Source organism: Paramisgurnus dabryanus, chromosome 15 (assembly GCF_030506205.2).
Source record: "Paramisgurnus dabryanus chromosome 15, PD_genome_1.1, whole genome shotgun sequence".
Taxonomy (NCBI): domain Eukaryota; kingdom Metazoa; phylum Chordata; class Actinopteri; order Cypriniformes; family Cobitidae; genus Paramisgurnus; species Paramisgurnus dabryanus.
In genome coordinates, this window is record NC_133351.1 from 15525134 (window position 1) to 15552940 (window position 27807).

A 27807-nucleotide genomic window follows, 5' to 3' on the forward strand; every position below is an offset into this window, starting at 1 on the left:
GTGGTCTTGACCGGTCTTGAAATAAAATTCCGAGTTCTCTTTGTCTGAGACCGAGACGAGAATGCGGTCGATTCCAAGACGAGACCAAGACCTTTAAAAAGTGGTCTTGAGACCGAGACCGGTCTCGAGAACTACAACTCTAGGAGACAGCACGAGTCATTGGAGGGTGCATGCCATTGCCATTCAAATACGCCCTTTCGAAGGATGCAGCCCATGAATTGGGATGCACCCCATTTCTCCCTAACAAAATGATAATTTAAATTCTTTAACATATACTGTACATCCATTTGTCTTTGTTTTTCTCACCTGGAAACTTGCATCACGATATAATACCACAATTAGTATGATTTTTAGTACATTATTGACAGCTGCACATGTAATACAGTGCTATCAAGCATCCTTTTAAACCAAACGTACATGGAAAACACTTGAAACTAATTATTATATTTTCATGATCAAATTCAAGCTTTTAAGATGATTGCCAAGTACTTGATTACCAGTTAAACCCCAAACCTCTATAACACTCTGATTCCTTAGCAAGCATCAATAATAAAAACAGATGGAAACTGGGGTATAAAACGTTGATTTTAATTGAGTATGGAGGACTAACAGGACTAATCAAGTCCAGTACATCTCAGATAGACCATGAGATGCTATCTGCATACAACACACACACATTTCACCAGAAACCTAAGAATCAAGCTTATCAGATTCATTCATCTGAAATAAATGTAGCCCAACAAAATCTATCATTGTCTTTGAAGTGTAACAACGTGATACTGTGAGGCAATGTCAGAATATGATCATACGAAAACAAATCAATTAAGGTGAACAGGTTTTGGCACATTCAATATAAAACATGAAAAATCTGATGATGCATGTTTTTTCTATATGAAGACAAAAAAACCATCCAAAGTTAGACAATGTGACCTTATTCTTTTTTTTTTATCAAACCTCCATCCTTCACATTGCTGCTCAGGGGTTTCGGTGCAGGAGTATTGCTGAAATACAACTTCTGATATTCTAAAACAATGCAATTGAAGTATTTGCATTAAAAAAGACCTTGCATGCATTCTCATGATTTCAGTTCTTTTACAAAGATATTCAAGTCTGATATGTATTTCTGACAAAAAAACATCAAACACGCTTGTAACCAAGATCATCCCAGCATAAACACTGCAGCTCTGCAGAGTAATAGTTGATATATTACTGAAGATGAACACAGAACAGCTGAAAGAAGAAATAAAACAACACTGCCATGAGTTACAAAATCATTCATTAAAATGTCATAAGTGGCGAGCTGTGATCAGTCAAAACAAACTACTTTAAGACATAAAGCTTCTGAACAAACACAAATAAGTGTTCAAGTAGATCTTCCAGCTTTAAGTGCAAAATAAAGACTGAACTGAACATTCACATGTTCAGACGATTGATCAAAACAGCTTTTCCTGTCCAATCCAACATTTTACGCATCATCTTCAAAAACAGCTTCCAATTGGTGGAGCGTTTTGTTGTATTTTATCATAAAATCATAGAATTTATGATAAAAAAATGAATGAAAAGAACTATACTACAAAGGCAATGCATTCAGATATTAGCATATCTTATAAAATTTTCTTGACTGTTTCAGATATAACAGGCTTCTCTATTGTGTAAGCAACTCTCCAAGAAGCTGAGGAACATCATGACCTCTACACTTTTATACAAAGCTACAAAAATATTTGTACAGATGTCAAGTGGAGGTTTTTGTGTAACAAAAAACATTCAGAAAGGAAAACAATCCATTGAAATGTGTGTTTTCATATCCATCTGAATTTGAAAGATGGTACACATACATCTACGTGGCATAGTGTCATATACACCAGGACATTTAGGCACACTTTTGCATTCAGCACACATAATATTGTGCAATAAGAGGACAGTTTAAAGAAATCTTCTTAACAGTGATTTTGTCTGAGCCTCAAACATGTTTATCAGAGGATCATGCAGAGGAAACCCAGCAGCACATGGACTTCCTTTCTGCACTTTAGGTGAAGCAATTTAGTGAAAAGTCGACCTGGTAAATATTTGGTTTTGCTCGACTGAGGTCAAAAAGTTCACATTTTACAATCACCCTCGTACAAAGCTCACAATGGTCTTTGGACATAAAATACTTTTGTATTGTCTTCAAGTATTTTCAACAGTGTGATGACAAGGTGCTTTCTAATTCAAACGTTTCTGTTTGTCCATCGCACGAGAAAAGATTGAATTAGGCAATCAGGAGTGAAGCACTTTGGGAAAACAATCCAGGAAGAAGCAGATGTTCTTATTTGGGAACGCTGATGCTTAACGCTCTGCGTCTGGTCTGCGTACAGTACATGTAGTGAAGCGGAAGAGGCGACAGCACGTACATAAAGCTGACGACTCAATCTCTCCAAAACCAACCATATTTAATGTGCTTTATCACATTCAAGGCTTTTTAGCGGCCGCTTTAGCTTTTCCATTGGTGCTGGACTTGATTTGTGTCATCTCCACATCAGTCATGGCTTCTGGGGGTAAACTGCTACGCATCCGTTCAATGGTCTTCTGATAGGAGGCCTTGTCCTGTTCCAGAGAACGGATCATGTGCTTCATCTTGCTCTCTCGTGACAGGAAGCTTTCCATGCTGCTCTCCAAGGTCTGGATCTTTTGACGAGCCGCCTGTTAATACAAATTCCAAATGTGAGGATTGAGTAAAGAACAAACCTCTGTATACAATACAGGGAGAGTGGGGTAAGATGCATCAGTCGATGGTCACATGAAAAATGATCATGTGACCATTTATTTAAAAAGGGCCAATTATACACAGCTGGTTTTGAAAGAAATAGAACATGAAAAAAGTGATACTGGTTTTTTTTGGAAGGGGTTATGCAATGTTGGCACATTGCCAACATATAAAACTATGTAAATTGATCAGAAAAAAAATAAGCCATGATTTAACAAAACATTTTCAGAAATGGTAACTGTAGGGTCTCAGTGGGGTTAGATTTTTTTTTAGATTAGATTTTTTTATTCCAGGCAGTAGACAATATGGTAAATCATATAGTGCAAAAAAAAAAAACGACGTGAAAAGAAAAAATAAAAATCAAACAAGTATACAATATTCAAATATACAGATATAATAATCATATTCTGCCTGAAAGGGAGTGGGAAGAAGACAACTTATTTAATCCCACCCCTACGTCACCATTTGTAATTAATATTTAGGCTTCCTATTTACTGTGCTCTCAAATTGAAAAAAAAAAAATATATATATATCACGGTGGCATTACCACAATAACAAATTAGTTTATATAACAGCAATTGTTTCCAACAAAATAATAAACATACAATCCAAACCATGATTAACGGATAATATCCAACGATAATAATAGACAATATACCGACAATGATAAAAGACAATATACTAATGATGGTAAATGGTACTGAGCACATGTTAACACTATAAGACACATGACAACAATATAATAGAAGTAAACAATGCCAACAATGTAATGGACAATATAGCAACGATGGTAAGGAAACACTGAGCACATGTTCACACTATGAGACAGAGTACAACAACAATCTAAGTTAAAGACCCTCATCTCTATATTTTAACCAGATCCAGTGTTTATATAAGAATTTGAATTGATAAATAGTTTTGCATTGCTTTAATAGCAAGTCCAGTCTGTTCCAAAGTTTCACTCCACATACAGACACACAGTGACATTTACGTGTGGTTTGGGCTCTTGGTATGGAAACATGTCCAAAACCTCTCAAATTATGAGTTCGCACTGGAGTTTTAAAAAAACGTTGTAAGTTAGGGGGTAATAATTTATTAAATGCTTTGTATAAGACCATTGCTGTATTATATTGTACAAGATCATCAAATTTTAACAACTTTGACTGCGTAAACAGATTGTGAGTATGTTCTATAAAACCAACCTTATGTATGATCCTCACAGCTCTTGTCTGCAATATAATCAAAGGTTAGATGTGATACTGCCTCTATAATAAATTGTACCACTGATGGTAGGCTTTGTCTCACAATGCACAAAATAGTATTATTTACTCTGGTCTTATTTTAAATCACTATCCCTAAAATCTTGTTTTTTAAGGGACATTTTTACATCTTCAGACTAATGGAGTATTAAGCATACATTTATTAATTCTTCCACAGTCAGAAACATCTGAAACACAATAAATAAATAAATTCTTCAAATGGTAGATTTTTAAATGTGAAAGACTAGATAAGAAGTGAAATTATTTTAGTATCTAAGATACAGAGAAGCATATCTGTGAAGATCATAAATGTTCAGCTGTTTGTCTTTTTGAAGGAGAGGGACATGCAATTGCATACTGTGCTGCCACCCACTGGCAATACAGGCACAAAACACGTCCCTCAACTTTTTGCATGTTTGATATGCACCTTTTTCTTGAACGCGGAAGTAAGTGATGTGACGTATTTCCTTTCCAGTCCAAGGCTTCCAGTTCAATAGCCAGCTGGTAAAAAACAGTGTAGTGGGAGCACGCATAAAACATGATTTAAACAGTTAATATTTACTACACCTGCCATGTATGAACCAGTGTGAGGTTGAAATTAAGAAGTGGCTTGATATATGAAGATATATTCAATCATTTTGTGTTGTCGAACGGCGGTGACGGGTCTTCAATGCTTAAATATAAAAGCACAGAGACATACCAGTATCTTTACAATAGGAAAGTCAGTCGAGTGTTTTTACATGGAATTTACCAAGACTTCGTGTTTTTAACTTTTCAGGAGATGGTTTAAAATCTCACAACTGTTTCTCTAGTGTGAGTTTTTTTTTAAACGGCAATTTTTAATGGACTTGTTTATGGGGACACGTCGAGCTTCACGCGGTTCGACACAGTCAGCAGTATCTTTCTCATTCAACACATTGTAAGTTATTGGAACAAACCATAATAAACATATTAAACTACTTCATGTATTGAGTATTGTTTTCTTTTTATAAAAATATTATTACATCGCTTCTTACGCACTGGGTGGAGACATGAGCTTACTTTTTAAAGTATTTACTTTTTCATTTAAAACATGACAAAAGTACGTGCAAACACATTATGAACTATTATAAACATTAACTAAGCAGATTATGTCGTATATATTTTGTACTGTAAACGCATTTTTGTAATAATATAGAGTAGCAGAATAAATAAATCCGCAAAATCAGCATAATATTAGTTGTTTTTAAACAAATATTGTATTTATTGTTTACTGGTAGTTTCTATGAAAGGTTTTACTGGACGGATTTGTAAATACAGATCATGAGTGCATGTGTGCCACATACACATTCAGTTCTTGTACATGGATTATGGTTAAAACAAATGTTTGTAGAGATTTACTGCGTTCGCATAAGCTACTATGGCAACCCATAACTTCACAAATTTTCTTCCTGGATTTCATAATAAACATTAAACAGCCAGTCAAAACGGCACACTTGGGTCCTTTTACAATAGACTACAATAGCTTTAGTGGCTCACCGGAAGTCATAAACAGGAAAGCTCAAAGATGGCGGCGCCCACATTTACGTCAAGAAACAGGTGGATATGATAAAATATTATCACATACCTGTAGTTTTTCCAGTAAGTCCATATTTTGTTTCTTGAGCTGGACATTGGCTTTCTCGAGTTTATCCAGTCTATCAGAGTCTTCTGATGGTGGAGGAGCGTCTGACAGCTCATCCTGCAGAACGTGGTACTCCACCTCATATGCATGCAGCTGCTTGGAGATGTCCATCTCGATTGCCTGAAAAATCACATTTTAAATGGACGGTTCTTATCAATAGACATGCCACAGGTTTGCACTTAAAAAATATTTTCCCAGACTTTTCAGTTTTCCCAAATTCTTTTGCATTAGCATAATTTGTAACTGCTATATCAGGATTAACTGCAATTTAATAATTAAATAATACACTGCAAAAAATGACTTTCTTACTTAGCATTTTTGTCTTGTTATCAGTAGAAATATCTAAAAATTCTTAAATCAAGATTTATTTTCTTGATGAGCAAAATGACCTAAGAAAATAATACTAGTTTTTAGACAAAAAATATACAATTTTAAGTGAATTTGTGCTTAAAACAAGCTAAAATATCTGCCAATGGGGTGAGAAAATTTTACTTGAATTAAGTGTTTAAGAAAAAAGAAATCTTATTTCACATTTTTTTTTCTCACCCCACTGGCAGATAATTTTGCTTGTTTTAAGGACAATTTCACTTAAATTGTATATTATTTGTCTTAAAACTAGACTTATTTACTTAGGTCATTTTGCTCATCAAGAAAAACCATCTTAATTTAAGAATTTTTAGATATTTCTACTGAAAACAGGACAAAAATACTAAGTAAGAAACTCATTTTTTGCAGTGTAATGTATTACTATTGGATCATTAAAGCTTTGGAGTCCCACTTAAACATAGTGTAAACTGTAAATGTGTTAATTTTCTTGTTTACACAAACACTGATGTTATGCTAATGAACTTAACATAAAATATAACTAACTACACATAAATAAAACCTAAACATTTTGTCAAAGATTCAATGGTTTATATGGATTCAAAGGTTCATAATTTAAATATTTGTCAAGTTGCACCACCTTGTGGTCAAACACTAGTGCACATATACACTATTATTACACTGATAACTGCATAGTATGCATTGCAAGTTAGTGTCTGAAGGCAGCAGGAAGTAAATTTTTTTATTTGCATTTACCTTGGTGATTGTCTCTTCCATTTGGCTTTGAGTAAGGGTGGGAATGGTAGATTTAAGGAAGTCCACAATACTTTCAAAACCGTCGCACTCCAGTATCTCTCCCTCGTGACTGCTCAGCAAACAAAGGGCCACCTTAAAAATCACCTCTGTGCCTTGGACAAACAGTAGATCTGCCACACAGAAAAGCACACACACACTGTACAATTAACAGCTATGCACAATTATCCAAAACAACATTTTATATGTGGATTTGAGAACAGTCCCAGCCAAACCTGAGATCAATTAACCACTACCCCACAGGTTTATCCAAACCACATGTCATGCACACAGTCTGCTCCGAATCAGTGTAAAGTAGTTAGGAAAATAGGAAGTGAAATATACCAAATATACGGGCAACAAAGCCGAGCGGGAACTGAGAGGCGAAGAGAGTGAGGAACCAGGGCGCGGCATACAGGCTGGGGCAGATCTCTTGCTCCTCCAGGTGAGTGTACAGGTTACGATGATAGTCGTGCAGTAATCGGGACAGCTGGTACATCTGAATCTACAGCCAGAAGAAAAAAAAGAGTCACATTATGTGAACTTTAATCAGGCTAAAGCAAGACTGAGCCTGAGTCTCTCTGTCCGTGGGTTTAAACATTGGCATTTCTAATGATGAATAACCACTAACAGCTGAGGAGTAAAGACTGGGTGAACAATGTACAAGAGGTGGAGACAGCTGGGTGTTTGCTTACCACTTGTGTGATTGGGAATGTGTTTGAGAGTACAGTGAGGAAGTTTAAGTTGAATTCATTCCTCTGGTTGTAACAAAATTAGGTACATTAAAGAACAGCATTTTGTTTAAATATTGGGAGACATCTGTCCAAAATAAAATTCTGTCATTATTTTCTCATTATGTGTTCTGTTCAACGGAAAATAAATGTTAAGAATATCAAGCGAACTGTATACAAAACCTTTGTTTAACTTTAAAAAAAAAACTTAGACTACTATCAGTTTTAGGAAAATGAAATAAAGATGAGAAATGGCAGGAGGTTTATACTTTTCGATGAACTATTACTTTAAAGCTTCACTAAGCAACTTTTTGTTTTTGTTTCAATGGTCAATACAATAAAGTGACTTTACACTGACATCTGTGACATATACAGTATGTAACCCTGCATGTGAAAACCCATCTAAAGCCATTTTTTTTCTAAATAAACATCATCCGACTTAACGTAAATTACATTCTGTGAAAATGTTATCTTGCTATTTTTAATATTGACTGAGTAATGCCATGTCTAAGACTAAATTCTATTTTAACTAGGGCTGGGCATAGATTAATCTAGATTAATCTCATACAAAATAAAAGTAATTTTTTTGCATAATATATGAGTTTGTGATGTGTGTTAATATTATGTATATTTAAACACACACATATACATATATAAACATTTAAGAAATGTTTTATTTAAATATTGTTTTTTATTTATATATAATTTATAATATATACAAATATTAATAAATATATATAAACGTGTAAATTTTTCTTAAATACATACATGAATGTGTGTGTATTTATATATACATAATAATTACACACAGCACAAACTCATATGTTATGCAAAAAATTACTTTTATTTTGTTTGAGATTAATCTAGATTAATCTATGCCCAGCTCTAATTTAAACTCAGCAAATTTTGATGCTCCTTATCTCAAAATTAGATTATGGCACTTTAGCTTGGATTTCACAGCCAGAGACACATAGGGTTAGCACATTGTCTAGAAATATAATATTCACAGCGGACTGTAATCAAAGATTGAGCATTCCTATTACTATGAATAGGGCACGCAATGAAAGTCCCGCCTTCCAGTTAAAATCACCAATCATCAGTGTTGGGAACGTTACTTAAAAAAAGTAATTAGTTATAGTTACTCACTACTTGTTCCAAAAAGTAACTGAGTTAGTAACTGAATTACTCTATAATAAAAGTAACTCGTTACCAGGGAAAGTAACTATTTGCGTTACGGTTAAAAAAAGTTGCTATATGTCAAAGAATTTGTATTTTTTTAGCAGTTTTCACATGTCAGTTGAAATGAGTAGCACAGACAGGTGTTCATACATAACTTTACATATTTATTGCACGTCAACAGACAGCAAGAGTTTTATCCTACACTTCAAGTATTATCTTTGTAAGAAAAGTAAACAGTTACACCATATAAAGTGCATTTAACTTCAGCAAACTAAATTAAATAAAACTCTCTCAACCTGAGACAACTGGTCAAGTAAACAACCTGTACTTCCAAGTGTTTTGTTCACAAAAAGTTTACTTTTAAACAACAAAAAGTGTGTTTGCTCTGTAGTCGTATTCTTAATTAAATAAATCAAACTCCCAATGTCAGACAACTGGTCTGGTAGACATTCTGTACTTCAGGTATTTTCTTCAAAAGTAAACAGTTAAATAATATAAAGTGTGTTTGCAATAACTGTAGCAAATTAAATAAATCAAACTGAGATAAATAGTCTGGAAGACATAGGCTGCTGTATTTCGTTTTCTTCATTAAAAAAGTAAACAGTTTAACAATATGACTCATTAAATTAGAGTTGCTTACAACGGATGTCGACAAAGTCTTCGCTCCCGGACATAATGTACACATTACATGCACGTTCTTGCTTTGACCACAATGAATTTGAAGTAGTGCTTATATCTCCACCTTGAAAATGACAACTTTTCATCGGATTGCTCCTCCTGACTCACCATCTCTTCTGCTGCCGCGAATCTCTGTTTAGCTGTTCGGTGTGTGTGGGTAAATTCCAAATGCCGTTTGTGCGCCCTTAAAGGGCACTTAGCGAAGGGGATGTAAAATCCAAATAAACAGAAAAAGACGCTGTATTATATCACCAAGTGTATTTTAATTAGCCACACTATCAGACAACATTGCGCAACTTTATCTAGAGTTTATACATCAAGAGATTTGATCTTCGAAGGGAATAGGGCATAGTGATCATCACTTTCGAATGGAATTCGCCCTGTGTGTGTGTCGCCGCAGGCGGGTGCGCTGGCATGTGTATAACAACACTGGCTCTGATTGGCTACCATGAAACACATTACTCTGCCTTAGCCAATCATAATCGCTTATCTCGTTATTAACCTACCTCCTCACTAGCTGTGTGAGCAGGGTTGCGTTTGGATCACACAGGTTAAGTCAGTGCGTAGTAACGCACCGCATTTAACGTCCGGTAACGGTAACGGCGTTGTAACGGCGGGAAAAGTAATTAATTAGATTAGCCCGTTACTGAAAAATGAACGTCGTTACGTAACGCCGTTCTTTTAAACGGCGTTATTCCAAACACTGCCAATCATTAATCGTTAAAGACTGATGATTATCTGTGGGAGGGGCTCTATACAGTCACCTTAGGTGCTTGCCAACCTGAAACAACATCAATAAAAGGTGTTTTTAAAGCAATTTGACTTTAGGAAGCAAAAGCTCTCTAAAAACAAATGGTGCTAAATAGCACTAAAAGTGGTTCACTGGCTCGTAATTATAGGGGAACCATTTTAAGTACCATATAGCACCTATGTAGCACCTGTGTAGAACCATATCTGGTGCTGTAGTGGTGCTATATCACCCCCGGATGGTTTTTCATAGGTGTTTTATAGGTGCCTTGATTTTAAAATCGTGCTTAAGCATTTGAAAAAAAAAAAGTGATTTTAGCAAGCAGTTTTAGAGATACAGCAAAAATATTTTTTTTCTTAAACACTTAATTCAAGAGTTAAATACAAATTTGTGATTTTAGCAAGTGGTTTTAGAGATAAACTGCAAAAAATGACTTTCTTCTTTGTATTTTTGTCCTGTTTTAAGTACAAATATCTAAAAATTATTAAATCAAGATGCAGCAAAAATATATATTTTTTTCTTAAAAACTTAATTCAAGAAAAATTTAATTACCCATTGGCACTTTTTTGCTTGTGCTTAAGCTTTTTTTGCTAAAGATATTTTTTGTCTAAAAGTGAATTTATTTTATTTTGATCATCAAGAAAATGCATCTTGATTTAAGATTTTTAGATAATTTTTAGATATTTGTACTTAAAAATGGTAAGGATGAAATAATTTCTTGATTTTAAGAATTGTTGTATTGTTATTAGTCAAAAATATAAAAAAAAAAAATTTAAATTAAAAAAATTACTTTCTTCCTTAGTATTTTTGTCTTAAGTAAGAAAGTTAATTTTTTTTCATTCAAGTAGATGGGACTTCAGTCTTGCATGACTGAAATAACTACCCGGAGGCGTTGCAAAGATGACCGCCTAGTGGCGCGACTTCCATAAAGAGACTTTGCTGTAATGTCAATCATGATTATTGTCTGATAACAGGGCAACAACTGGTTATGTGACCTCAATGTAGTTTGGTGACCTCCAAACAGGTGACCCCTGTCCATCTCTAATAAAACAGCATTTTTCACACCAATGACATGTCTTGAAGACTTTCATTTTAAACAAATGTCAAATGTTCTTTTCCAATAATTCAAAATTAAACCGAAAGTAACAAGTACACAGAACGTAACTCAGAAAAGTTTGAAAACATTCAGTTACACAAATGAACACGGTGTTGTTCCCTTCTGTGTCATTCCTTTATTACTTTGCTGAATGTTGCCGGACCGGTTTTTCATGAAGTGGGCACATTAAACAAAGCAAGCATACCAGTTCTCAACTTATAAAGAAAGACACACACAACACACCTGCAGAGAGATCATGTCCGGGCGATATTGCCTTCGGATCCCCAGGTCGTACATGAGAAACTTGAGGGTGTCGAAAGCCTGCTCCTCGCTCATATGCAATAAGAGCAAACCAGCCACAAAACTGATTCCCTGGCAGTATCCCACCTCCGTGTCCAACAGGGAGTAAGCCTTCAGGAGATTATAGAGAGACAGCTGCCCGGCACCCAGCTGAGTGCTGAAATATTGGTGTGTTGGGAACGTCCGGCCTGGAAAAACAAGAATATAATGCATTTAATGCAATGATAATATAGTGACTTTGTATAAATTCACTGTATGCAGCTTTCTTGGGTTTAATGGTTTGATACAGACCTAGGTCAACCAGGATGGCGTGTTGCTGTGCTGTGAGCTGCTTGAGAAGATCCTGATAAGATGTATCGGGAGGCTGCTGTCGTTGTGGCAAACGGTGACGCAGACGATGCTGCTGGGAGAGCAGGAGCCACGCTTCACCCCGCCGGCTTTTAGGGACGCCTGCAGTGCACACGCATACACATAAACTGAGTGAGAAACCTGAAGGTTAAAGGCTCTGGGTGTTTAATATTTCCAGCTGATCAACAACATGTTCAAATTGGGCCAGTGCTCCCTCAGTGTAACATCTAATAGATTCTCAGACTCGGTTTAGCCAAAGTCACTGCTTTCCATTGAATCATTGGATTTATGCACTTAAGTTGACAGACTATCTTTTAGTTTTTTACCTTGACAGACAGCACTGTGGATGTCCTCCTTGTCCCACTGTACTTTAGTTCGACATGGACTGCTCAGCTTCCGGTCCCACAGGGCCTGAACCTCTTTGGAGCACTGACAAATTTCCGTGTAGTCCAGCTTCATCTTACGAATGTGCAGTTCATCACGGCTGGCTGTGGGGTGACAAAGAGTAAGAATGATGAGCCAGAACTAAATTTTGTGGCATGCTGATGATTACTTCAGGGAATAAATCCGACTCATCTCTCGGTTTGTGAAAACAAAACAAGAATGAGTTTACAATATAGCAATTACAAGCCTGGCAGGCAAGCGTGCAACAGCGTGAGTAAATGTTTGTAAGCATGCTGTTGATAGAGCATAAGAAGTAAGTCTCTTGGCTATAAATAAAGAAAGACATATGTTAAAATGGTGACAGCATTGCTAGACCAATATCTATGCTATTTTCTATAACCTTTAAGATAATCTACAGGTAAAACAGTACAATAATTTTAACCCATGTTTAATGCCCATGTATTTATATATTTGGCAAATGACTATGTGACCCTTGACCACAAAACTTAAGTAGCACAAGAATATTTGCAGCAATAACCAACAATACACTACTAGATGGGTCAAAATTATGCCAAAAATCATTAAAGAGCACCCATTTCATTGCTAAAAAACAACGTTATTTTGTCTATTTGGTATACATGTTCACGTGGTTTATGGTTAAAAACACATTATTTTCCACATACTGTACATTTTTGTAGCTCCAGATTTCACTTTCTTACTGAAATGCATGGATTTGAAAAGCTATGTGTCCCTGATTGGCCAGCTAATCTGTACATTTTGATTGGCCTGAATACCTCTGACGTCAACCGGAAATGTAACGCTCCTTACCATGTTTGAAAGATTCGGTCACAATGCAATGTTAACAGGAGTTAATTTATAGGCTGCGAGGCCAAAGTGGGAGGAATTATGATAATGTCTTGTCTACATCACCAATCCCAGGAAGTAAACTGTTGCCTACAATCCGTGTGTTTGTTGTAGTCCAAGAAAAGAGATTTACATTGGAGACGATAACTTGCATCATTGTTTACTTTGGGGTTTGTACCTTTTGCCTACCGTTAACATGTACTAATACACACCTACACACCAAAGGAAATGTAAAACGTGAACCAGAAAAAATATGTGCCCTTTAAGATTATTGTTGAATCAAGATATTTTGTTAAATTCCAACTGTATATATATTAAAACTTTACTTTTGTGACTGGGTGCAGTGCTAAGGACTTTATTTAGACAACTTCAGGCGATTTTATATTTTACACCCTCAGATTCCACATTTTCAAATAGTTGTAACTTTGCCAAATAGTCCTATCCTAACAAACCATACATCAATGATAAGCTTATTTATTTAACAGTCAAGTGATTTAAGTAAAAAATGACCCTCATGACTGGTTTTGTGGGCCAGGGTCACATATATCAAGCAGGGTCACATATTCTGCCAAAACCAATCCCTTGAGTGTGACTCCTCAGCTTGTGTCTATAACATTTTAAAGTAGAAATAATAAAAAAACCATCTGAGTTGTTCTGTTAAACTCTGGACTGATGCAGAAAAAAAGTGACATTTTATATCCAAAGATCACTTCGGAAAGGGCGTAAGTTCATTTCACTTTCTCCAGCTTGTTTAGAAGTGCATATGAACATCTTTAAATCAGTACAGCCATCAGTCTCATGCCGGTTCATGTACCACATTGAAGCCAAACACTGATATCATGCCAATAAAATGCAGACCGCTTAGATGTGAAGTCTAAACTGGGTGCCTGTATTTTCTTACCTTCTACTGAGACATGTTTATTCAGTTTGGCCCATGAAATAGCACACACAGAGACAAAAAGTAAAAAGCAAAGTAAATGCACAGATGGAGTAATCAGTCTCTAATAAAATATCATGTGTGAAAGTATGGTGTAGCCAATAGAGGGCAATGTTTTTCCAAAATTGCTCTTCCAAAATAAAGTTGAAACATTAACATTTTAATTGTTACAGAGCTTGACAAACTGGTATTGAACTACTCCTAGTTTTTCAAAATTTAAATTGACAACAACAGAGTTTTTGCCCAGAGGTCACAGAAAAACCCTGCTCTTAAAGAATGAGATCGTCATCTAGACATTCCCATCTATATTTAACTGTGGCCTAGAATGGAAAATAGAAGTGAAGGCTCAAGCCTCTCTAAAAATAAAGCCAGGGCCAGATTGTTGGAATGTGGAATACCCCCTTTCCTGGAATTTGTGTCATAATTTATTCTCCTCATGTTGTGCCAAACCTACGTATACAATTTTCTTGCATCTGTGGAATACATTGATTAGGGGTGCACGATATACCTGCGAAGGGTATCATTATCGTGATAACATTATAGGCAATATCCATATCGCTGAGAGTTGCGATAACTTAATTATTATAATTTTTTTTACATGTCTATCATTTGTGTGTTGCATGCTTTGATTGTCCAAATTAGACCAATCAGAAGGGGCCTTACGAAATACCCACCAAATAGGTTTTATACTGTTATACTATTAGCTAGACCGCAGGCACAAAGGTGAACCTAGCGGCTTAAAGCAGAGAGTGGAAAATAAATATGGCAGGTTGTCGAGGAAAACGACAGCGACGAACTCATGCCTAAAAAGAACGGTACGTCTGAAATAGGGTTTTTTAGCCTGAATTACATTCAATCACATCAGAGGAATATGTATTACCTATTAGTATACATATCTAAATGATTTAAAAGAAAGCTAATAAAATAGCATTTGTCCAGGGCAGTCCTTCCCAATCCTGGTCCTCAAGTACCCCCTCCCAAAAAGTTTTAGATGTCTCCTCATTTATCACACCTGATTTAACTCATCAGGTTGTTAGGGAGACATGTTTGCCATTTTGGAACTGATTAGTTGAATCAGGTGTTTTAAATAAGGAAACATCTAAAACTTTTTTTGGAAGGGGGTCCTTGAAGACCAGTATTGGGAAGCACTGCTCTAGGGAAATGATATATTGCAAGAAATATCGTTATTGCAAAATTCAACAGCAAAAGCGCATATCACATATTTTCCTCAATGCCGTGCAGCCCTAACATTTATACTTCATTTTTTAATTAATTTAATTTTAAAATAAAAGACTGAAAGAAATTAATTAAAGAGAGGAAAGCAGCATTACCATAACTCTTACTATAAACCGTTTCATCGGGCGCACGTGCGGTGACGTGATAAGCGTCTGGTTTAAACTTTACTTCCGGTTTCTATTTTTTTTAATGATCTGACTAGTTGCTGAAACTGAACTCTTAAACAAATACCTCGTCGAAAATAACAAATGTTTTGGGTTCCTATATGTAATCTACGTGTGGTTTATTTTGCTTGCTATATAAATAAACTACTTTAAAAGGACTTTGTTGTTATTTATTCTTTGCAGAGTTTACCGGAAATTACGTGAGGACCACGAAAGCAGCTTGTTTATGTTGTTACAGCTGAAACCGTCTATACTAGTATTCATGATTCATGAATATCAGTCATGTGACCTTTTACGCCCTTACAGTTGCCTGCCGCCATCTTGAGTACATACCGAGTACCAGTAGGCTACTGACAAGCATTGGCTAGCTTGGTACAATTTACGGATTTCTTATCTTTTACTGTCTATGACTTTTATGGATACGGGAAATGGCTACAATTTGGCACCTTGACTGTCATGAAAAGAAACGCTACTTTAAAAAAAATATCTTGGTTGGGGTGTGATGCCTACTTGATCCCTGATGCGTTCTTCCAGCCGCTGTCCGCTGCTGTCAAACTTTGGCTGTTATGGCGTCCGCTCGCCATCTTTGCCAGACATAAAGAATCGATTTCCGAATCCGAATGAATGAATCTCATATGGAGGCTCCTTTTTCAACTAGAAGGTCAATGTTGTTTTTTACTTGCGACAAAACAACAAATTATCCGTGCATTTATATGCAACTATACTTTAGGAGCTATCCATCTTTACTCTCCTCCCTCCTTACGTCGCATTCGTAGATCGAAACATCTTGACTGGGAAGATGGCGGCAAGTGGACACCAAAACAACCAAAGTCAGTTGTTTAAACCTTTTTTTAGTAAACTCTGTTTACACAAACAATGTTCTCAATGCTCAAGTTAACGTGTAGAGACACAGTTGATACTTCGAGCAAAGTATCATGTTGTGTCATGCCTTCTTAGTGTTGTAAAAAATAGTGATTTTTATGCTCACAACATATTGAAGGCATAGCTTCTAGTTCTTTTGCGACCACTTCAGGTACTCAAAATGGCGAAAGATCAGTTTGAGATGTGAGTGATGTCAGCTAAATGCCTGTACCTGTACTAATATATGTTTACTGTAAGGCTGCTTTAAGACCATGAAAATTGTGTTATAGAAAGCAAAAATAGAATAGCAGAAATGTTAGAGGAATAAGAATATAATAGAGAGGTATATTAACTGTGAATAAGGACTTTAAATTCGGTCTGTTTGTCACAAAGATTTGTATAGCATTAGAAGACATATAGTATTGGTCATATTGGCTTTTTAGTTCTTTCTGAAATCCAAGGGGACTTGTTTAATGTTTTGTTCATGGTATGTGAGCTAAATAATATATTTATTTTCCACAAAAGACAAACGGGTTAAGAATGACATGACATGACATGAAGTAGCCTTGCACTTTCCTGCGAGAGAATCCGAATGGGTGAGAGGCTGGATAATAACAGAAGACAAACACTAACCTTCCAGGCGTTGGTTCTCCTTTTCCATGCGGATGAGCAGAATCTGTTGGTGGATGGCTTTTTTCCACAGGGCCCTGTAGTCACTGGGGCCTTTATGGCCACCTTGCTCTGTGGACAGGAGATTGAGCCGAGGGTCCTGAGCTTGGGCCAGGGACCGAGGAGAGAGAGGCAGTAGCTCCCGGCCATCCATGTGGTCTGGAATATAGCAGACATGTTCCAGGAGATATAGATTTCATTTTAGTTTAAGTAAAAAATTCACATCAAAATTTGAAACTACAATTAATTAATAGTTTATTTATTTTTTCCTTTAGTTATGGTGTCAAAAATGTATTTTCCACTTAATTCTTTCACTTATGTTTCAGTAAACAAAAATGTTTTCATTGAGTTTTTGGCTTGGTTTGTTTTTCTTAAATCAATAAAGATAATCCCTATGCAACAGAAGATATGCTTTAAAGCCTACAGAACAATGATTTACCCGGCAGTGTTGACTATAAATATAACAGGTGAGAGAAGAGAGTATAAAATAACACCTGTCTATTTTTTACAGTATACGAGTTTCTTTCCCTGTGGCAGTGTGTGTGTATGTCTACTTCGGGTTTTATATACGCCTAATAAAACAAAAGAAATCTATGGTATGTCCCCATTTAGATTAGCCAAGTAATAATGTGCACACGTGTGAGTGATGTGTGTGTACCCACCCATATTCTGCATAGTTGTTGAGGGTTTGTTCATGGGTGATGCTACCCTTAGGAAAATCTTCTGACGCCAAGAAACTCTCCGTGGAGGCACCAAAGTCAAAGAATCGGTGCTACAGCCTGACAGAGATCTCTTTCTATCCTCTCCATTAGCACTACAGACCAAACAAAACACATCGATTCGAAAGAGAAGTTAGATCATTTAAAGGTACTATACATAGTATGCCCATAGTGCAGCTGTTCAATCCTCTTGTAAAGTAAGAAAACAACAGATCATTTAGCAATACATTTTAGCAAAAGCTCATAAAGCCATTTAAAAAGCAGTGCATTTAGAGGCTTGTAATAGATGTTAATTGGTTTCATGCAATAACTACAGAAAACACAGGTTACCTTATTTGAGTCAAATAGAGATGTTAAGGAAGTAGACGGTAGCAAACAACTTTAGAAAAAGGAACAGCTGAATAACGCAAACAAAAACCCTACACACTGGTAATTTTACACCAACAATCTATAAAACAATACCATTACCTATTTCCCCTGAATAAAATTGGAGAGAAGTAAACTATATTTTAAATCATAAGCACAATTTGTAAAAAAAAAATAGTAAAGTGATGCCTGTAAAAAACAGGCAATTGCAATGGGTTTGCAAAGACGTTCTTATGGAATAGGTTTGCTAAGGCTTTCGGTGGTTGCCGGGGCTTCGCTACGGGTTTGCCAAGGCATTCGAAGGGATTAGGAGGTTACTGGGGTGTCGCTACGGGTTTGCCAAGGCGTTCAAAGGGATTAGGAGGTTACTGAGGTGTCGCTACGGGTTTGCCAAGGCGTTCGAAGGGATTAAGAGGTTACTGGGGTGTCGCTACGGGTTTGCCAAGGCGTTCGAAGGAATTAGGAGGTTACCGGGGTGTCGCTACGGGTTTGCTAAGGCATTCAGAGGGATAAGGTGGTTACCGGGGCATCAATATGGGTTTGCCAAGGCGCTCAAAGGGATTAGGAAGTTACCAGGATATCGCTACAAGTTTGCCAAGGCGTTCGAAGGGATTAGGAGGTTACCGGGGTGACGCTACGAGTTTGCCAAGGCGTTCGAAGGGATTAGGAGGTTACTGGGGTGTCGCTACGGGTTTGCCAAGGCATTCGAAGGGATTAGGAGGTTACTGGGGTGTCGCTACGGGTTTGCCAAGGCATTTGAAGGGATTAGGAGGTAACTGGGGTGTCGCTACAGGTTTGCCAAGGTGTTCAGAGGGATAAAGTGGTTACCGGGCATCGCCAGGTTTGCCAAGGCATTCAGAGGGAATAAGGTGCTTACCGGGGCATCGCTACGGGTTTGCCAAAGCATTCGAAGGGATTAGGAGGTTACCAGGTTGTCACTAAGGGTTTGCCAAGGCGTTCTGAGGGATAAGGTGGTAACCTGGGTGTCCTTACAGGTTTAGGTGGTTACCAGGGCATCGCTATGGGTTTACTAAGGCATTATGAGAGATTAGGTTGTTACTGGGGCATCGCTACAGGTTTACGAAGGCATTTTGAGGGTTTAGGTAGTTACCGGGGCATTGCAACTGTTTGCTAAGGAGTTCTAATGGATTAGGCGGTAACCAGGGCCATGGCTACAGGTTTGCTAAGGCGTTCTGATGGATTAGGCGGTAACAAGAGGCGTTGCTACAGGTTTGCTAAGGCGTTCTGGTGGATTAGGTGGTTACTGGGGTGTCGCTACGGGTTTGCCAAGGCGTTCAGAGGGATAAAGTGGTTACCGGGGCATCGCCAGGTTTGCCAAGGCGTTCAGAGGGATTAGGTGCTTACCGGGGCGTCGCTACGGGTTTGCCAAAGCATTCGAAGGGATTAGGAGGTTACCAGGTTGTCGCTAAGGGTTTGCCAAGGCGTTCTGAGGGATAAGGTGGTAACCTGGGTGTCCTTACAGGTTTAGGTGGTTACCAGGGCATCGCTATGGGTTTACTAAGGCATTATGAGAGATTAGGTTGTTACTGGGGCATCGCTACAGGTTTACGAAGGCATTTTGAGGGTTTAGGTAGTTACCGGGGCATTGCAACTGTTTGCTAAGGAGTTCTAATGGATTAGGCGGTAACCAGGGCCATGGCTACAGGTTTGCTAAGGCGTTCTGATGGATTAGGCGGTAACAAGAGGCGTTGCTACAGGTTTGCTAAGGCGTTCTGGTGGATTAGGTGGTTACTGGGGTGTCGCTACGGGTTTGCCAAGGCGTTCAGAGGGATAAAGTGGTTACCGGGGCATCGCCAGGTTTGCCAAGGCGTTCAGAGGGATTAGGTGCTTACCGGGGCGTCGCTACGGGTTTGCCAAAGCATTCGAAGGGATTAGGAGGTTACCAGGTTGTCGCTAAGGGTTTGCCAAGGCGTTCTGAGGGATAAGGTGGTAACCTGGGTGTCCTTACAGGTTTAGGTGGTTACCAGGGCATCGCTATGGGTTTACTAAGGCATTATGAGAGATTAGGTTGTTACTGGGGCATCGCTACAGGTTTACTAAGGCATTTTGAGGGTTTAGGTAGTTACCGGGGCATTGCAACTGTTTGCTAAAGAGTTCTAATGGATTAGGCGGTAACCAGGGCCATCGCTACAGGTTTGCTAAGGCGTTCTGATGGATTAGGCGGTAACAAGAGGCATTGCTACAGGTTTGCTAAGGCGTTCTGGTGGATTAGGTGGTTACTGGGGTGTCGCTACGGGTTTGCCAAGGCGTTCAGAGGGATAAAGTGGTTACCGAGGCATCGCCAGGTTTGCCAAGGCGTTCAGAGGGATTAGGTGCTTACCGGGGCGTCGCTACGGGTTTGCCAAGGCATTTGAAGGGATTAGGAGGTTACCAGGGTGTCGCTACAGGTTTGCCAAGGCGTTCTGAGGGATAAGGTGCTAACCTGGGTGTCCTTACAGGTTTAGGTGGTTACCAAGGCATTATGAGAGATTAGGTTGTTACTGGGGCATTGCTACAGATTTGCTAAGGCATTTTGAGGGTTTAGGTAGTTACCGGGGCATTGCAACTGTTTGCTAAAGAGTTCTAATGGATTAGGCGGTAACCAGGGCCATCGCTACAGGTTTGCTAAGGCGTTCTGATGGATTAGGCGTTAACAAGAGGCGTTACTACAGGTTTGCTAAGGCGTTCTGGTGGATTAGGTGGTAACTGGAACGTCACTACAGGTTTGCTGGAGTTTTATGGATAAAGCGATTACCATAGCATTGCTATGGGTTTGCTAGTGTTTTGATTAATTAGGCAGTTGCCAGGATGTTACTTTGGGTTTGCTTAGTTGTTATGTGTGGTTGCTTCCTAGCCCATGACAAAAAAAAAAATTATAATCTGGATTGGGTCCCACTTCCAAATAAGTATACTGGATTTTCTTAACCAAATATGAACCTAAATATTTAGAAAATAAGTTTTTCAGAAGACTATTTTGACCTTTCACAGACATCCAAATCCAAACAGCTAAAATAACAGTTTATATCAGAGCAGGGAACATGATGAGCTACAAATGTAATCAAATAGCTTTTTTCATGCCAGTCTATTTTTAGTTACGACAACAATACACAGGCAACAGCAGTGACACTTAATCTGACATTAACGAAAGCCTTAGATTTAATGTTATTCATTAAAAGCTAAAGGATAAGAACAGCCCTGACTGCCACTCAACAGACAGGTGTGCTGCAGGAACATTCAATTACAAAAGAAAAGACATCTGTTGACATTTAAAATCTAAAGAAAAAACTCTTTCCAATCTGTAAAAAAATCCTGGCTAAGAATATACCCTTTAAAATGTTATCTCCGTCTTTTCACTTCCAACGAACCAGATCATTACTGCTCACTATGTCAAACAAATGAAGGGCAAACACACACCACTGCACATCTTTAGTCACTAAATCCAGGGTGGCTTTTTGCCGAGACGAAAGGGAGCTTATAGTTCAAACCACCAGCACACAAAGAAGCCTGTGGGAGAGAGTAAATATTTCACACTGTGTGCTCTCTATTCTAATACAGTACTATTGACATCTGCGGCTATAAAATCTTCACAGGCGTAGGAGGGTCATGTCAACGTAAATGATAGAAGCTTCTTTAGATTTATGCCTCAAACTTCTACACATTCATATTTGCTTTTAAATATTGGGGCCTCTACTGAAAGTAACAACATGTTTTCACAATACATCATATTCAATAGGATAAATGAAAATGTATAATCAACAGTTGTTTGCTGCAATATAGAAGCTACTGTTCCCTTTACAATTATTATGCTTTGTTAGTAGTCGCCAACATGCAATTCAGGTTGGGGGAACATTACAGCATCCCTCTATTCCATTGGGACAAAGTCCAGTAATGTTAACAGGAAAAAAGATGTTAAATAGGTGCTTAATTTATATGTGTGACACTTTGGGTTAAGAAACAGACAGACGCAGAGAAGGCGGTCACCAACAGCTCGAAACTCAGCTCTGACCACTGAAGAAACGGACCGAGATCGCCGACCCTTCTCACCTCTTAAGACTCCCGTTGTCCGACAGGGAGGCCAGAGAGCCGAGGGAGCCCTGGTAAAAGGTTTTCAGGAAAGTAGGGGTGTGGAGGCTGAAGGGTGACTCGCTTTCAGAAACACTGCGCACTCTTGAGATACGAACCGGACTAAAGGAGCCAGAACATACAGGGCCCACAACAAATACACGTTACAGATATAAACACTGCTGAGGAACCACATGTGTACGCTCAGAATCTATAGTTTTTTTTTTTCTGGGGAATTTGCCACAAAACTATAAAAAATCTATTATCTATTATCATATATATCTATAATCTAACTGAACCACATTTAACTTATATAAGTGAACTGCAGTTTTAGTATTTTCATAAACTGTTTGAATTAGTGCCAAACACAGCAGCATGCAAAAATCTTCATCTGCATTCAAAATCTACATTTATGCAAAAATCAGTAACTGTGTTTGTTGCAGTTTTTATGTACTAAAGCACTAAAAACTAATTTTCCAGCACACCAAGCTGTTTTCAGCCCATATCAGCACATTTCTGACTGTGTGTGCAGAGGCATCACATGATAACATGCTGGAAACTGATAGAAAGATAAATGGGTTTACCACATAAGGCCAAACAGGAAGTGATGCATTACCTGCTATGCAACAGCTCCGGGCCCAAAGACTGCTGCCTGCGCAGCGGAGCCTTAGTGTAGGTCTGGGTAGAAACGTCAGGAAAGGAGATCCTCTTTTTAATAGGTGGGTGGCTAAAAGTGTGTGCCCGCCGACGGAACTGCGGGGCATCTGGATAGTCGTCAAGGTAACCGGGTGGAGTGCCAGGTGGAGAGTCACCAGGAGAGTCGCCCTGTTGGGTCAGCAAAGGATGAAATGGAGAGGATCAGTAAGGAGCCAAAAAGAAACCTGATAGTTATGTTATCCCTCAGGAGGAACATATTGTGCCACCTTCCCTGATAACACTTTTGTTTGTCTATTCAAAATAAACCTTGAAGTCTTCAAAACAATTTATAACACAACTGTATCAACCACAGATAGCACAGTGACGTCAAATCCTAAATTGACACCAGCAAAAGGATCCAACATAGGCAGAAACCCTCCAATCCACCGCATGCACAGACTTCAAGTTTCAGTCAGACGAAACGCTTGACCTAATGCCAACTACAGTACATCCAACCAACGGTTCTCAACTCACCCAGCATTTTTTCCTCTCCCTGTCCAGCCCGAGTCTCGAATCGCTTCTCCAAGCTCAAGTAGCTGGGATGGAGGTGGCGTGACTACGCACACGCTTTGTGATCTATTGTATGGTAATATCTTGTGTCCTGCGACACATTAGACGCACATGAGCGATTGGAGGTAGACGGAGCACAATGGAAGTTTTTTTGGCTGGTGTTTACTGTTCAGGATTGAGCAAGGGTCTTTCTCTCGCTCTCTTCCTCACTCTGTTTCCTGTCCCTGTGCTACAGCGGTTCCTGAACCCATGCCCTCCTGTTAATCGGCCCACAGCAAGGCCAGGAAACCAGTACAGCTGCATAACACTCTCTGTCCTTCTGTTCACTTCCCTAAGCTGCCAACAGCTAAATTTAGGAAAAACAAATGTCCGTATAGGTTTGAAAAACATGTTGACAGCTACTGGCTGGATAATGGAATTGAAATGGGAGCTGTCATGCGATGCAAAATTTGACTATTTCATTTTAGCATGGAGAAAAAAGGATGCATTTTGAATGCATGGAATAATGTACTCATCTATGACAAAGTATCATCGCTTGCTATGCACAGTGTTTCATAACTATGTGAAAGGCAGTTGATTGCATTAGAAAACAAAATGTTACTTACTATATTTGAATGTAAGCACTTACTTTTCAAGAACAACACTTCAAAAAAAGACATTTGTAAGGTTTTAAATAAGAGATAACTTTTTGGGGCATTGTCCCGGACTAAAATACATGTTTGAGCTGCCCTAATTTAAACAACTTGCACTGACGTATCTGAACATAAATCAGTGCCATTGTTTTGTCTCAAAATGCACACCAGTAAGGTTTTTTGTAAGGTTTGACTGTAAAAACTACTTAAATGTCATAATTTAATGAAGGCCTACTCCTGGATTCATTAAACCCTGTCTGCCCCTTTAACAGTAAATGGACACTGCTTTATATCCACTAAAAAGACTTTAAGAGCACTTAGGTTAAAGCAACGGCGAAAAGACATAAAAAAGTATTTTCAGAAAGGATTATGCGAGTCAGTCTGTGGTATTTCTAACCACATTTATCTGCAGATCTCACTCGATTTGATGCTGTATGTATGGGGCGGTTTCCCGGACAGCCCCGACCGCCCCAATATGTAAATAATGACATTTATGTTTTGGGGGTTACAGATTACAAAAATAAAGGTCCTTTGGGAGCCACTAGATTCTCAAATTTGGAGCGTACCCATGGAATTGTGGGATTGTAACATGTTAGAGCTCAGCCAGGAGAGGAGACGTGACAGGCTCACATTGACAGCACCCTGCGGGATAGCAGAGCTGAGCGAATTGTTTTCCACAGACCCGAGCTTACAATCACACACACCTCACATTTCACACCCCACTGAGACGGTGAGAGAGAGGTGGACAAGGTAAAAATAAATCCCACCCCAACAAAAGAGACCCCCTGACCGGACTCACAGCCCATTTTCAGAGAAATTACTCACACTGATGCTGAAAAGCGCACTGTAATATATATTATGATCCAGTGTTGGTATTATTTTCAGCATGTGGTGATAATTGATTTCACAGAGATGTGCTCACTAATGAGGGAGGACTGAGACATGATTTTTGGCACACATTTTTGGGACAGATCATGTGATGTGTTTAAGTGGAGGGGACACTCACGCGGTCAAAACTTCCCATGCTTCCAAGACGCATCCGCATACGGCTGGCCCCCTGAGGAAGACAATCATCATGTTAAACTCAGGATTATATAAACTTTCTTTGGAGCTTGAGAGATAATTGGGAGAAATCAGAATTGTCTTTTGAAACCTACTGAAAAAAAAAACACATATAAAGTAGGATGCTTATAAGCTCTTCTACATCCTTAGGCATCACTTTGTGAGTAGACAGCACATGATTGAGGATACTTTACACACACAAACAAATTATTTACCATTTAGGGTGATATAAATGGGATCCATTCACAGACCATTACAACACAGTTGTCAACACAAGCACACACACACCCGTGAGAAGATGTTCTCCAGGGAGCTTGTCAGTGAAGTCCGGGCTTTGTTCTTCAACACATCCAGTTTATTGCGTCCTGCATCAAAGGTTGTGTTGTTGGAAGAAGCGTTCTGTTGAAATACACATGTAAAAAAGGAGTGAATAAGCCGTATGAAAAGACACAAATTTGAGGGAAATCTGTGAAATGTAAGTTTTTCGCTCGGACAACAAACTTAGTGTTACTTACATTTACATTTATGCAATTGACCTATGGCTAAGCCACGCCCCCAAAAGCGATGAGCCAATCACAGTGCCCATAGTAACCCAATACACTCAGAAATTCTCTGCTTCCACGTCCATTGAAATGCATTGCAGTTAGTCAGTTTTCGGTCGCTTTTATATGTTTTTCTCGTCATTTTAAATTTAAAATGGTCAAACGGTGTGCATACCACTCTTGGTAAAGATATGTTTGCCTGGAGCTGAAGCTTTTCATCGACCTTCTCAACAATAAAATTATTAATTTAATCCTCCAATGCATATTTAAGGCTCTTTTGGTGACTTCGATAGAGACTTTCTGTCTCCAAAAATCATCAATTCCTTCCTGTGAAATGTCTCCTACTGTGACAGCACCTGTCACCTAATGCTGATTGTTTGTCCAAGTGAGTGGAGGGGGCGTGGCTTAGCTATAGGTCAATTGGCAGATACTTTAAAACGAAGATACAAGATCATTATGATGGTGGCAGGAACAAGAAATCAGACATAAGGGACTAATGTGACCTCGTATGTGAAATCTAATGATGAGATGATTGTATTTTAATCTTTGTCATGGCCTTACACAGTCACTATTAAATAAAGATATCAAGGTTATATTTTTACAGTATGATCTTGATGAACGGTTGATCCCGAAAATGTTTTGCACTCTTTGCATGTTTGTACTTTTGTGGCCTCTGTACAAACAATTTCTTTGAGCTTTTTGGCCTAATTTCTATGTGCATCTCTTTATTTTTTTGTATTTTTTAATTATCTTTGAATGTATTGTATATTAGCATTCTTTGGGCTTTTGTCTGATGCTATTCTTTACCAGTCTCTACAGAAAGATCTTTACATTATGTAGGACATTTTTTGCTGGGTTTTCATAGGCAGGGTCACAAATCACCACTTAAATAACACAAAACTCATCCAGAGCAAGCCCATTACTGATACAGAGTTACAGACTGAATGCATTGAAAGCCTTGCTAAGAATATCTTATTCTTCATAGTTAGTTTTTGTTTTTACTGTGGCATTTATAGAGTAGGGCAGATAAGTGTGTCAAAGGTGATGTTCACATGATCAGTAGGGGAGGGCCATTGTTTTTATGGTGTGTGTCATTTCCACAACAGGTCTGTAACCTGACTGAGAATAAGGTGGTATTTCGGAGAACGCCATTATCATTCTAGGCTGCACTGAACCATTTATTCTGTAAATTCATTGTCTAACGCAGGGGTCTGGGTCTCCAACCTTTTTGTGAGCAAAATAGTCTCATCAAGTCTAACACAGTATACATAGCCATGGGTTAGTTTTAATTTTGTAAGAATGTATAGATACAGATCAAGAAAAAAAGAAAAAAGAAAGAAGAAGTGAGTCTTAAAGGAACAGTATGTAGGATTGTGGCCAAAACTGGTATTGCAATCATTAAACTTATGGCTAAAACTGGTACTGCAATCACACAACTGGTGGCCAATACACAAAATGACAACATAAACATCAGTTGAGGGCTGCAACTCCACTTTTTAAATGACAATATCCTGACCAGACCACTGTTGTCAGTGATATAAGTATTTGAAATGAAAATGATTTCTTAATGTCTAGTGACATATCAGGGCCATTTTATGATTAATTGATATAAATTTCCTACATACTGTTCCTTTAAGTATTAAGAAGTGAGGTAATGGTGGAGAGATGGGTTTTTAGGCGATTTTTAAAGACAGCTACAGAGTCAGCAGATCGTGTTGTGACCGGCAAATCATTCCACAGTTGTGGAACAGCTCCAGAGAAGGTACGCGTTAATGTTTTTTTTTCCTTTTTGAGATAGCACCACAAGCCGTTGCTCGGTGACAGAGCACAGGGATCGAGAGGGTACGTAAGGCTGTATAAGCAAGCGAAGGGGGTGCTGATCCAATGGAGATTTTATAGAATAGGAGCAAAGCTTTAAATTTGATGCGAGCTGCTTTTTGTTTTACTTGTTGATTTTATTTATTTGTTGATATGTATTAGTATTGTTTAAAATGTTAACATACATAAACCAAGCCAAGCTAATATAAAATATATTTAATAAATAAATATTAAAATTGAGACTAATAGAATGTGCTCTGGCATGCACCTCACAGACTCTGTGCGGGCTACCTGTGAACATTGGAGACCTAATCTAGGAGTCTAATGTCTAGGGGTCAAAAGACAAGTCAAATATTCCCATAGGTGGGCTTCTCTGACAGTCTATTTACAAAAGACTATTTACCTACTCTCTTTCAATCTCTTA

The 27807-nt window shown here is 38.2% G+C and overlaps 1 protein-coding gene across 4 annotated transcripts in view; it reads right to left on the reverse strand.

Moving 5' to 3' along the window:
* Positions 1–567: 567 nt before the first annotated feature.
* tbc1d4 (TBC1 domain family, member 4) overlaps positions 568–27807 on the reverse strand; it is a 39512-nt gene continuing 12272 nt past the window's right edge. Inside the window, exons 8-20 of one of the 4 annotated variants that reach the window (XM_065251754.2) lie at positions 25312–25422; positions 24968–25018; positions 22740–22948; positions 22106–22246; positions 17639–17790; positions 16941–17135; positions 12188–12349; positions 11805–11963; positions 11457–11701; positions 7127–7286; positions 6746–6915; positions 5609–5785; positions 568–2679 (exon numbers count right to left, since the gene is read on the reverse strand). In XM_065251754.2, the coding sequence (XP_065107826.1) occupies positions 2449–2679; positions 5609–5785; positions 6746–6915; positions 7127–7286; positions 11457–11701; positions 11805–11963; positions 12188–12349; positions 16941–17135; positions 17639–17790; positions 22106–22246; positions 22740–22948; positions 24968–25018; positions 25312–25422 (2163 nt within the window). In that variant the 3' untranslated portion in view covers positions 568–2448. Of the gene's footprint in view, positions 2680–5608; positions 5786–6745; positions 6916–7126; positions 7287–11456; positions 11702–11804; positions 11964–12187; positions 12350–14010; positions 15047–16940; positions 17136–17638; positions 17791–22105; positions 22247–22739; positions 22949–23293; positions 23453–24967; positions 25019–25311; positions 25423–27807 lie in introns of those variants that run through there. The other 3 variants (XM_065251755.2, XM_065251756.2, XM_065251758.1) reach the window with 3 other exon arrangements.